Genomic DNA, 12,807 nt, shown 5'->3' with positions numbered 1-12,807 from the left:
AAGATGTTCTAGATGACGATCGGTTTGGCTTTAGAAAGGGTAAAGGCACCAGAGAGGCAATTCTGACGTTGCGGTTGTCAATGAAAGCAAGACTAAAGAAAAATGAAGAAACGTTGATAGGAATTGTTAACCTGGAAAAAGCGTTCGACAGTGTAAAAATGGTGCAAGATATCCGAAATTCTGAGAAAACTAGGGGTGAGATATAAGGTGTGTGGACGACCAAAACGAAGTGCTCGGATTAAAAAGGGTGTAAGATAAGGAAGTAGTCTTTCGCCCCTACTGTTCAGTCTCTACATCGAAGAAACAATGATGGAAATAAAAGGAAGCTTCAGGAGTGGAATTAAAATTCAGAGTGAAAGGATATCAATGATACAATTTGCTGATGACATTTCTATCCTGAGTGAAAGTGAAGAAGAATTACAGGATCTGCTGAATGGAATGAACAGTCTAATGAGTATAGAGTATGGATTGAGAGTAAATTAAAGAAAGACAAACGTAATGGAAAGTAGCAGGAATGAGAACAGCGAGAAACTTAACATCGGGATTGATGGTCACGAAGTAGATGAAATTAACGAATTCTGCTACGTGGGCAGCAAAATAACCAATGAGGGACGGAACGAGGAGGACATCAAAAGCAGACTATCGCTGGCAAAAAGGGCATTTCTGGCCAAGAGAGGTCTACTAGTATCAAACATAGGCCTTAATTTGAGGATGAAATTTCTGAGAATGCACATCTGGAGCACAACATTGTATGGTTGTGAAACATGGACTGTGGGAAAACAGAACAGAAGAGAATCGAAGCATTTGAGATGTGCTACAGGCGATTGTTGAAAATTAGGTGGATTGATAAGGAAAGGAATGAGCAGGTTTTGCGCAGAATCGGAGAGGAAAGGAATACGTGTAAAACACTGATGTGTAAAACACTGATAAGGAGAAGGGACAGGACGATAGGACCTGTTAAGACGTCATGGAATGACTTCCGCCGTACTAGAGTTAGTTGTAGAGGGCAAAAACTGTAGAGGAAGATAGGGATTGGAATACATACAGCAAATAATTAAGGACGTAGGTTGCTACTCTGAGATGAAGAGGTTGGCACAATAGAGGCCGTAAAACCAAGGCCGGCCACTGTGGCGAGCGCTTCTAGGCGCTTCATTCCGGAACCACGCTGCTGCTACGGTCGCAGGTTCGAATCCTGCCTCGGGCATGGATGTGTGTGATGTCGTTATGTTAGTTAGGTTTAAGTAGTTCTAAGTCTTGGGGACTGATGACCTCAGATTTTAAGTCCCATAGTGCTTAGAGTCATTTGAACCATTTTTGAGGAAAACCAAGACTGATGAGCCAAAGGAAAGCGACTCGCAAGATAACCGTTAACGAAAAGGCAGCACCAACACTTACAATGAGAGCATTGAGCCTGTTTCCGAAGTGGAAAATGAATCGTTGTGCCGTTGTCTGGAGGCACCACAACAGCAGCGCTAAGCGCCCGCCTCTGCAGTGCCGAGTGCTGAGCACTGGCCAGCACTGTTTGGGTTTTTGCTGTTTGCGTGCTATTGGCCGCCTGTTTGCGTTCAATCCCGGAGCTCCGCTCCGCTGTTATTAGCATAGTGCTGTGACGTGGGCGAGCGCCGCGCCGGCAGATTGGCTGAGCGCAACCTGTAGGAGGCAACCCCATACACATCTCCCCCCCCCCCCTCCCCACATCACCACCGCCCAAAATCGCTGTACGGCACTCTATTGCCCGCTGCTGTCGTGTGTCCAGAGAGGTCTGCTCTGGTTTCAAATCTTCCCTGCTTCCCTGTTATGCTTTCCTTTGTCCCACCTTCAGTTGATTTACTGCAAGCACCGTCACAGACATCTAATCCCTACCGAAAGGTTGTTCGCTTTCTCACCGGAAGAAAAATGTTAAGTCACGGCCTTAAAAGAACACATTCGTTATTTTGGCGCGCCGTAAACGGTGTACAAATGTGCTACATCTACATCCACGCGATTACTCTGCTATTCACAATAAAGTGTCTGGCAGAGGGTTCAATGAACCACCTTCAAGCTGTCTCTCTACCGTTCCACTCTCGGAGGGCACGCGGGAAAAAACGAGCACTTTAATTTTTCTGTGCGAGCCCTGATTTCTCCAATTTTATCGCGATGATCATTTCTGCCTATGTAGGTGGGTGCCAACATAATGTTTTCGCAATCGGAGGAGAAAACTGGTAATTGAAATTTCATGACAAGATCCCGTCGCAACGAAAAACGGCTTTGTTTTAATGACTGCCACTCCAATTCACGTATCATGTCTGTGACACTGTCTCCCCTATTTCGCGATAAAACAAAACGAGCTGCCCTTCTTTGTACTTTTGCGATGTCATCCGTCAGTCCGACCTGATGCGGATCCCACACCGCACAGCAACACTCCAGAATAGGGTGGACAAGCGTGGTGTAAGCAGTCTAGGCGGACACATGAACCTCTGCCGTTAACGTAAGTGATGGCAATGAAGTGGCACTTACAGGGTATTCCGTAATAATGCTGGGAACTTTCAGGAGTGGTGGAGAAGGGCAGTCGTATCATTATAAGGGAAGAGGCCCTGGTCTGGAAACAACAGAGTCGAAAGTTATAAGCGAAAATAATTCTGACACATCTGACAGTACTGATTTTCACAGCAGAGAAGATGAAGAAATGCTCTTAGGTGTTAAGGATGCATTTTAGAGCTCATGTGTACTAGACATTATTTTATTATCTTTGTCTGTACTATTCTAGAATCTCAGCACCAGCATTAGTGCTACCTGTATTCCACTATCAGAGGTATCAGGACGATTTAGCTGATGACTTTCGACACGGTCGTTTCCGGACCAGGTCCCTCAACTCAAACTGATACACCTTCCTTTCTCCATCGTTTGTAACATCATGAAGTCATCCTGTATGTGCCACTCGGATGTATGAAATCAACACACTAACGTGGGAAGATGTAGAGATGTGACACATTGGTACGGAGTAGCTGTCGTGTTTGAACGTGTTCATGACCACATAATAAATAGAATTGCTCGATGTGGGAGTGTATCAAAGTAGACTGTACAACGCACTTCAACGAATGGTGTACCAATCGCAGCCCTGTAACGCGGCGTAGGAACAGTTGTGAAAAAATCCTTACAATTCGACTGAAATTGCTGCTGTATATAAATGCAGATCCAGCTCAACTAGTTTCCGAGGAAAAGTCGTGAAGAGAACTTCACGTATTGGACGTTTGGAGTCAGGAAGTTAGAGTAGGTTACAGCAGCACACAAGGCTCAGCGTTTCCAATGTGCTAAGTAAGACAGAAATGGCACAATAGCTGGCTGGATGCGTTGAGGGTCGTCTGAGGAGTCGCGAATTTTTTTCCAAAAGATGTAAAGCGTCGAATGTACCGACAGCCCAATGAAGCGTCAAACGCGCAGTGTGTCGTTGAGACTATAGGTAGTTTTCAGACATTCTGGGCATGTCTTTCCTAAAACGAATTGGGTCCACTCATTCACGCTACCGCGAACATGAACCGTGATGTTTATTTCAGCACCGTCATTGACCATCTATTGCCCTTTCTTCTTCATCTTCATGATGAGTATGCTGTGGACACTCTCATATTCCGCTACTCTAGTGGTGTGCACGTAAGAAGGCGGGATGTGGGGCAGTTCGCAAGCACCAAGTGTAAGTGTACCACGTGGCGCCAGGGACAGTAAAGTCGTTCTGTTGTAGCGTGCGAATCAGGGTAAGTGTATAGTATTTAGCGCTGATTTTCATGTTTGTTTAGGCTTGATGGACATATTTTGACACTGTAGTATTCATTATAGGTGGCATAAAGCATACACGTCATACTCGGATTTGGCACAATAAAATTGGCCCGGGAAACAACATGTACCTTAAAATATGCAATTCGACTTACATCATCCGCTCCAGGTGCGAATGATGTGAAAGTGGGTTGCCTATATTACGACGCATCATATATAAGGAGCGATCAGATAGTTTCCAAAGGCCATACAAGTCCAGAATCGGTATGCCAATCTGACAAAATCGCCTTGAACACTGAGAGAAAACCGTGTCTTGCAGCGTGAAGAAATCCAGAACTGCCTGTTACACATCCTCGCCCGACAGGAATCGTCGTCCCTTCAAGACCTTTTCACAGGGGCCGAAGCAGTGATAATCGCTTGGGGAGAGATCAGAACTGTACAGCAGGCACTCTAGTGTCTCTTTTGAACCGGCGTAACTTCTAGGTTACGACATTTGCGATGTGGAACGTGCGTTATCATGAACCAACAGTACACTTTGTCGCAGTTTTTCTCCATTCCACAAGGATGGTTTTCGAAAATCATGTTACCCCATACACATTCTTCATTTTCTCATGTTCGATGGTTGTCTACCGGTGTTTGTCCTTCGGCAGCCAAGGAAAGAATAACAGCACGTTGGTCCTGTTTGAACACGTGTGGTAATAACGTCGCCTTAGTTCACTTTTCCGTGTTTACCGTACGCACATCGGAAAGACATGAATGCCACACTAATCCCTTGTCTACATGTCGGTGCTTGTAGACATAACAAGAACATTAGTGCCACTGCCCACTGTAAGGTTGGATGTCTCCTTGGTGGCTTTCAGGGCACGTGACACAATAAGAAAAGTATGTGAAACGGTCAGAAACGGATGGGGCATTACCCAGTGGAGATATGAGACTTTACCAAAGGCAGGTTATTAGTACGCGGAGCCTGAGAACGAGTATGTCGGTAACGTCCAAGATGATCGAATGTTGACGTACTACAGTCTTGAGCGTCTACGGAAAGTGATAGAAGGGCAGTGAAACTACCACTAGGCGCTTCGTGGTTGGACGTCCACAACTCTTTCCAGAACTTGGGGCTTGGAGGCTTATCTGCCGAAAGAATACAATGCTGGCAGTGGAAATGAGCTCTTGGCGCCATTGGCCGGGAGGCCCCTTGCGGGGCAGGTCCATCCGCCTTGGTGCAGGTCTTATTACATTCGACGCCACATTGGGCGACCTGCGCCGGATGGGGATGAAATGATGATGAAGGAAACACAACACCCAGTCCCTGAGCAGAGAAAACCCCGACACAGCCGGGAATCGAACCCGGGCCCGTAGGACGGCATCCGTCACATTGACCACTCAGCTATCGGGGCCACATGTGTTTCGGAGCATACCATTCAGCGCACACTGTTGAAGAAGGGGCTGCGCAGCTCACGACCCATATGTGTTCACATGTTGGCCCAACGGCATCATCTGTTACAATTGTAACAGGCTCGGGGTCATCGATACTGGACTGTCTGTCGGCTAGTGGGATGAATCAGGTTTTTACTGCACCGGGTCGATGGTCGACTCCACAAACGCCATCATCCATGCAACCCGCTATGGACGGAGGCTGGTGGGAGCAATATTATGATATGTGTCCTCGGAGTCTTTCGTGGCAGTATGTCTGAATAAAATCTTCTCTGTTTTCAAGCCGCGTCAATTCGAGTAAAATTCTCGAGCTTTCGATGGCTAACTCCGCGATCGTCTCCAGGAGTAAAACTATTGACTAAGTTTCCAGTCAGTAGTTGTACTCCTGACGATGATGGTGGAGGTAGCCATCGAAAGCTCGAGAATTTTACTCGAATTGACGCGGCTTGTAAACCGAGAAGATTTTATTCAACATTATGCTATGATAGACATTCCTGTCCGCTTGCGTGGGACCTGTGGTAGTAATCGAAGACACCAGATCAGCTGCGGAGCACCTGCATCCCTTTATGCCCGATGTCTTCCCTAACAACGACGTCGTCTTACAGCAGTATGATTGTCTGTGTCTCGAAGCCTGAATCGTGATAAGGGGAGGTTTACTATCTTTTGGTTAAAAAAATCGATTTTTAAAAATTTCGTTTTTGGATCCATAAAAGAGTTCAGAACCCATCCCTGAAACGGTTTTTCCGAATACGGAAAGGAAATTTTTGTTATTCGCGGTTGAACAAAAAAATGCACATGCCTGAAATTGGCCTTTTTCACGCACCAGTTTTTTTCTTTCGGAGGACGAGTTACTGTACCGGTGCTTGGGAGGAAACACACAAAATTCAAGTTTGAACGCGGGGTGTTTGGAAGTTAGCCCCCCAAGCATTTGCATTCTGGCGCGAAGACTGTGGAGATTGCCACTTTCCTGGCAGAGAGCAGCTTTAACGAAGGGTATTCAACAATTCTGAAGACCATGACAACGATGAACGTCACCCTGGGACTCTATTCAACGCAGTTCGCCAAGCATTCGGACGACCACCGGATCAAGCGGCCGAAAACCGCTTGTCAGCGGCCGTACGAGCGGCTCTGGAGCTGCGCAGAATGGCCTCGATAGAGCAGAACGCTCTCTATGAGGAAGAGCAAGGACTAGTTTATGGACCCGGAATAGCAGATTGAACGTGCGTTGCATAATATTGCATTTGTGTGTAGTCAAAACTCCAAACGCGTTTTTCTCGAAATGACGTTTTTTTTTTCATCGCTCAGTATGGTAACTTCAAATCTACTGAACCGATTGGCATGATTATTTGTTTCCCACGAAGATAACTAAATTGTCTAGAAGTTGTGCCACTTTTATTCCGATCCAACTATAAATATTTTTACTTGGCCGACGGAGTGGAAAAATCGATGAAAAACTCTTTTTTCTTCAAATGCCCTCCATTTTGTTTCCTATGGTTCAAAAAGCGAGGTACAACACCTAAACAATCTTTTATACTTCGCTAACGTCAACTCAATTTTGATTTCAGACGAGTCGGATGACCTTTGACATACCGCACGTGGAGATCTACATATAAATTTTGTTTCGTTCCACCTTTGCTCTTTCGACATTTCCGGTCGAAAAAAAATTCAGTTTGTAGAGGAAGTATCGATAAACATTTTGACCAAATTTGGCGTTGATATCTATAACACATCCAGAAACAAAAATCTCAAAGAACACGCTTTTTTCGGGCCAAAGATAGTAAACCTCCCCTTAAGATGGGTCGAGGAGCATGCTAGTGAAATCACGTTAATGTCTTGGCCACTAGATTCGCCTGATGTGAATCCGATGGTTTCCATCACCGCATACACAAATCAGCGCCCAGTTATTTACTGGAATTACATGACTTCTGCGTAGACGCCTGGTGACACAAATGTACGAACGAACTGTAAAATCGATTATATGCAGAATCGGCGATTTATTGCGTTACAAAGACGGACGGACAAGCTATTAAGCAGGTGCCCATAACGTTTTGGCTCGTCAGTGTATACCCGCATCGGAGTCGCGCTATATTGTCGCTGCAGCAACGCCCTCAAACGGAGTCTTTTTGATCGCCCCTCATATTTTTCAAGGCCAGTTTTGTTTTGCTCATTCTGTGTTACGTGAACAAGTGACAAAGATGATTGTTTGAACAAACAGATTTCTATGGAAAGTCATAAGCAGAAACATCGGCCCAATATGTCGATTACTCCAGCGTGAGTGTCTTTATTAGGAAAGTGTTCATCGCCATAGGCTAAGTAAGTTTCCCAGAATTCCGCAGATATTTTTCCGAGAACAGGCTTGGCCCTTAAAATTAAACTTTCTCTCATTAACATACAGATACCTTTTCTTGTCCGTTGCTTGAAATACTGGAACAGAAATTAACATATAAATGCAGAACAAACTCAGTGCTGCTGAAAGCAGCTCGGCCTAGGTACAACTGCCTGCCCGTTTCGCGCGGTGACTGTCACCTGTAATTAATTTTTTGCGTAGTAATAGTTTCCCAGCAAATGAAGAAGAAGAAAAAAAATGTATGTACGATTTTAAGTACCTTTTTCCAGCACTGACTTAGTGAAAGATGAGAATCGATATTTTGCGTTCGGACGAGACATCTCTACCATTTCTGAGTTGATTTTAAATGAGAAAACAGTATTTATACTTGACTTTATTTCTGCTTGACATGAAGTTTTTTCTCCTGTTTTTGGTGTTCCCTTCAGTTGTTGTGTACAGAGCCAGGAGGCATAAATTAGCTAACACCACGGACGCAGAAATTTGCTTTCTAAGCAAGATGAGCTATTACTCTAAACATTATAAGCAAATGTTAGGCTAAAAATACAGAAGATTCGACCATCCATTGATTAACGGACAGGGATGCCACGGTCCTAGTGATGCAATGGGAAACACTAGAATTCTCTTAACCATCCTCAAATTAGTGTGATTCCTTTTATCCTCTTGTAAGATGATGCTGTTAAGGTTTTATGCCCCTTTTTTGGTTATATTGGGGCACAATCAAATCCGCGTTAGACATTTTATTTTTATGATCTCCTTTTGTGCAGTTAATAACAAATTTATCAGGTAATCGAATGTTTTTGCGATTGCATTAATTTCACTATTACTCCTGTATCTTTGTTTCTTACGTAGCTTTTCATTTTTGACAATTGACAGTAAATGATCGACGAGTATTTAAAATAATGGCCAACTGTCATCTCCAGAAATCTGCAGTATGATTTTTTGTTCGTTACAGAATTGTCTGTGATTCTATTAAACATAAGATTTAAAGCTATAGAGTGCAGTAGGTAATGTTACGGTCATAGCAATCAATACGTACTTGGTTTTGATTGGTCGTCACACTGTTTACGAGAAACAAGCCGTTTCCTTAGCGCGGCAGTGATTTCATTCTGTCCTACAGCCGAGGTGATTGCGAATCTGAACAGGACAGAGTCGAAAAGGAGTTGCCAATCTTCTCTCTGTCGCTCCCTCGTACACTCCTCATCGAGTTGCAGACAGGCGTTGGTTCAACACATCCAAGCACAACATAAATACGGCTGCTTTGTGGCTACCCCACATCGGTTTTCAGCTCCTACGGGGATACTAAACAAGAACAGTGGTTTATCGCGTGTATGTGGGCAAAGGACACCAGTCCTACTTCCTCAACAATATTCGGTTTTTAGCAAAACAGCTATTGTGGTAGACTGTGGAGAACATGGCTATACCAGACTGTAGGTGTCCTCACCTAGACTTCATCTATGGCCGCAAATGCATGTAAAATACAAATAAAAAACAGGAGAAAACTATTAAATTTCAATGCGTTAAGGTGTCTTCTTTAGAAGTTGGGACCTTTTCAAGCTTTGTGGGGTACAAAACCACGCAACATGCAGTTGCAAGGTTATGAATTTTTCTGTAATGTGTCAAACTGGGAAGATAAGACAATCTTTTTTCAGTTACAGGCTTGTAAGAATCTATGATGACTAACTGAAACCCTCAGCTGCCGACAGGTGTTGTTGATATACCTCGATGTGGACAGCTGAAAATGTGTGCCCCGACCGGGACTCGAACCCGGGACCTCCTGCTTACATGGCAGACGCTCTATCACCTGAGGACACAGATGAATAGCGCGACTGCAGGGACTTATCCCGTGCACGCTTCCCGTGAGACTCACATTCCCAACTGTCCACAATTCTACATATGTATTGTACCTTACAGACTTTTGCCCATTCACTGCCGAGCGTCTGCCATGTAAGCAGGAGGTCCCGGGTTCGAGTCCCGGTCGGGGCAGACATTTTCAGCTGTCCACATCGTGGTATATCAACAACACCTGTCGGCAGCTGAGGGTTTCAGTTAGTCCTCATTTGTTCCAGGAAAAGCTGCACGGTCATCAACAGTATTCTGTTCTTTCGAGAACAGTTACTGTCTTCATACATATTGTAAAAATCTGTTTAACAGTCAATGAATTGAGTTCTTTTGCGAGTTTCACACATTCATCTCGCCGGAAGCTAGCCATTATGTACAATATACCTGACAATAAAGACCTTTCAAAACGCATTGCTTCAACTCTAACTTCGATAATCAATACTGAACAAAATGAATCGTCGAATTAAATGCAACTAAGTCATTAGAATGATAAGATGTGATTTTGTAAGTCAAAATGTTATATATGGCATTAAAGTTGAATATGTGTTCATTTAGTTTCTTTCCTGTTTCTTTACTTTGAGATCTATTTCTCAGTCGTTCTCGTATTTTATTCTATTTCAAAAGTTTAATCCTCGATGGCAACCTAACATGGTATACGATTAAAATTACCTTTCATTAATATTTTCCACTGTTGCCTTACTTCTTAGATATGCTGAATTTAACTGTATGATTGCGGAACAGCAGATCGTGCAATGCAAAATAAACATATCACATACGTATAATAACACAAAGGGCACTTTTCATATATCAATGAAAACAATTAAAATTTTGCATATTCAAGTAATATACCTTCAAAAAATACTGCGTGGATAAGTCATTCATTTGAGATACAATAATATTTGTGCACTTCCTTGAACTTAATTGTTGGGTACGACATTTTCTCAAACTCACCGAATCAATTAAGTTAAAATGGCCCTTTTCGAATCTTATTCCCTATTTTATTAATTTATGTGGCCGGACCTGTGGCTACTTGCTTATGGTGCCTAGAAAGATGCCTGTGGCCGGTGTCCTGTCCTCCAGTTCTACTCCAAAGTATGATTTAATCAAACTCTGGCTCAATAGACTCAAGGTATAACAAATACTCTTTCCTCGACATTTACACTGTGAGATAATAGCAGATGATTGAAAGCTATGTCAGAATCAGGACAGAAATCTACGGTGGCATTCTGCGTGTAAACTTGACACTTTTGCTTGGTAGTTCAGCAATTTTTTTTAGTGTGGCTCTAAAGAGAAACACAGACAGAACTTCAAAGAAAAATAACGGCATATTCCGTCAAATCTGGAAAAGAAACGAAGAAACTGATAACGCTAAATGAGTCCAATAATAGTCTTCTCCTATTAAACATTTTGCAGCACGTTCTCGGATAGAGCTTTAGTTTTAAACTATGTCAAAGAAAGACGTATCTGTGCTGTAAAACGACTGCGAACGTCCGGGTGTCCTTGGTGAGATGCAGGAGCTTCTGCAGCACGATATCGCCTTTAAGCCTTTTATTGGTCGAGAGGGGGCCGTCTGGATGGATCTTCGAAGACGTGATGACGTCTTTGACGGCGCTGGTATTAGTGGTCCACCATTTAGGAGCCGGCCAAAGGCGGAAATTAACGACTCCTCGAGATAGCCGAGCGCAGCGACCAGAATACAGGGGCAATATTGTGCTAATAATGGAAATAATGGCTTCTGGCCTCTGTGTATCTTGTGTATTTAGTGTAATCCATAGTGTGGGCGTATAGATACGTGCTGCGAATAATACGGTAAACAAGAGGTGCTAAACGGGTGTACATGCTTCCACATTTAATGGCCCCAGCGAGTTACGAGTTGTTGTTGCTTTAATTTTCTAAGCAAATTCTGAACCATATTTCTGCAGAATCGATGTTTTCAAATTCCTCAATTTTTCATTGAACAGGGAAAAAAATAAACCAAGGAAACGGCGTACGTAAATGCTTACTTCTGTTAGAACACTGACAAGGCAATTATTTAGATAAACCTGCACCTGCTGGAATTTAATAGATCATTCTAATCAAACATGGTTTCGTAGAAACTTCTGGATACCGTTTTTCATCGATTCCATGTGCATATCTCCTTCCTTTTGAGTTGCATATGTATTTCAGATGAAGGTTATTCATTACATTATTCTTATTAGATGATAGAGAAAAGCTAAAACCTGACATTAATTTTTTATGAAATATATTTTTACAATATTTTGCTTATTTTTGTTTTGTTTTATGATATACCAACGTTTCGAATATTTATGCAGATAACTGACAAAAAAGTTGCCAAATATTCTGTTTGCGTTTGGCTATTAGGTCAAATAAATTGTGACCGAATTTGTTCGAATATTCGATGGAGTACATTCACGATCAATTCCACATGTGCTGTGTTGAGCAGGTAATTAAAACGGTACATTAGGTTTCTTTCACATATCAACTACAACTCAAATATTCTGGTAGAACAATGAGTAATGTATAGTCGTTCACATATTATGAAATAAATTAATTCTCATTAAACGGCAATAAGAAATGATTTTTATTCGCCATTGTACAGTGTACACACTGCAGCATGTGATGACAGGAAAGCGACAACGCTATTTCGCCATCATATAGATAACCATCCCGTGATGAACATGTTCCCCCCTGTTAGTATCACGACCGATTAAACAGTCACTGTACACATTTTTCTTGAATTGAAGCATGCACAAGTACCTAAAACAAGTGCTGGGTAATTGGAAAAAATTGAGTCATTTTGATACATTCCGCGTAATTCTGAGTTCAGGGACATCGTGAATATAACGGACCAAGCAGATGGTTCGTGGTATAATGGTGGTACTAAATTCTGACTCAGTGGAAGTCCTCGCATTTGGGAAAATATTTTATCATCGTCTCTCTTTAACTAGATTTTAGAACAAAGGTAATTACATGATGTCAGTTACGTTAATTGTGTTCCATTCTTAAACTTTCTGCGGGGGAAAACAATGACATTTTTAACAACTTGTTTCGGGCAATGTTTTCGGGAATTTAATATATTTTGAAATTTCCTGGCAGAATAGTAAATATATTTTGCTACGTACCATGGAACTCACGTGAGTACTGTATGTCCCTTCACTTTCAAAATGTATTAATAAAGGAAGGTAGGATCAGGGAGACGCGGAAAAGGGAGTAATTTCACCAGAAGAGTGTCTACTGGAACAGCAGACGGCCGCTACTGGATGACGCTTTACTCACTGTTCTATCAGATTTATCCGTAAAGCTATCACTGAGTTTCGAAGTAAAACTTCAAGCTACGGCGAGGCTTTGCTGACTAACAAAAAATATATATTTACTACAGGAAAACTGTTTTCCATCATAGATGGTTTGACTGGGAGTGATAATTGAATTTCACACGGGTTATT

At 42.7% G+C, this 12,807-nt stretch overlaps 1 protein-coding gene across 1 annotated transcript in view; it reads right to left on the bottom strand.

Moving 5' to 3' along the window:
• Positions 1-12,275, bottom strand: part of LOC126474663 (potassium voltage-gated channel subfamily KQT member 1-like) — a 291,118-nt gene extending 278,843 nt beyond the window's left edge. Inside the window, exon 1 of the mRNA XM_050102142.1 lies at positions 12,214-12,275. Coding sequence (XP_049958099.1) covers positions 12,214-12,275 — 62 coding nt within the window. The remainder of the gene's footprint in view (positions 1-12,213) is intronic.
• Between the last annotated feature and the right edge of the window lie 532 nt (positions 12,276-12,807).

The sequence above is a fragment of the Schistocerca serialis genome, chromosome 4, assembly GCF_023864345.2.
Source record: "Schistocerca serialis cubense isolate TAMUIC-IGC-003099 chromosome 4, iqSchSeri2.2, whole genome shotgun sequence".
NCBI lineage: Eukaryota > Metazoa > Arthropoda > Insecta > Orthoptera > Acrididae > Schistocerca > Schistocerca serialis.
This window is presented reverse-complemented; position numbering and strand designations above follow the sequence as displayed.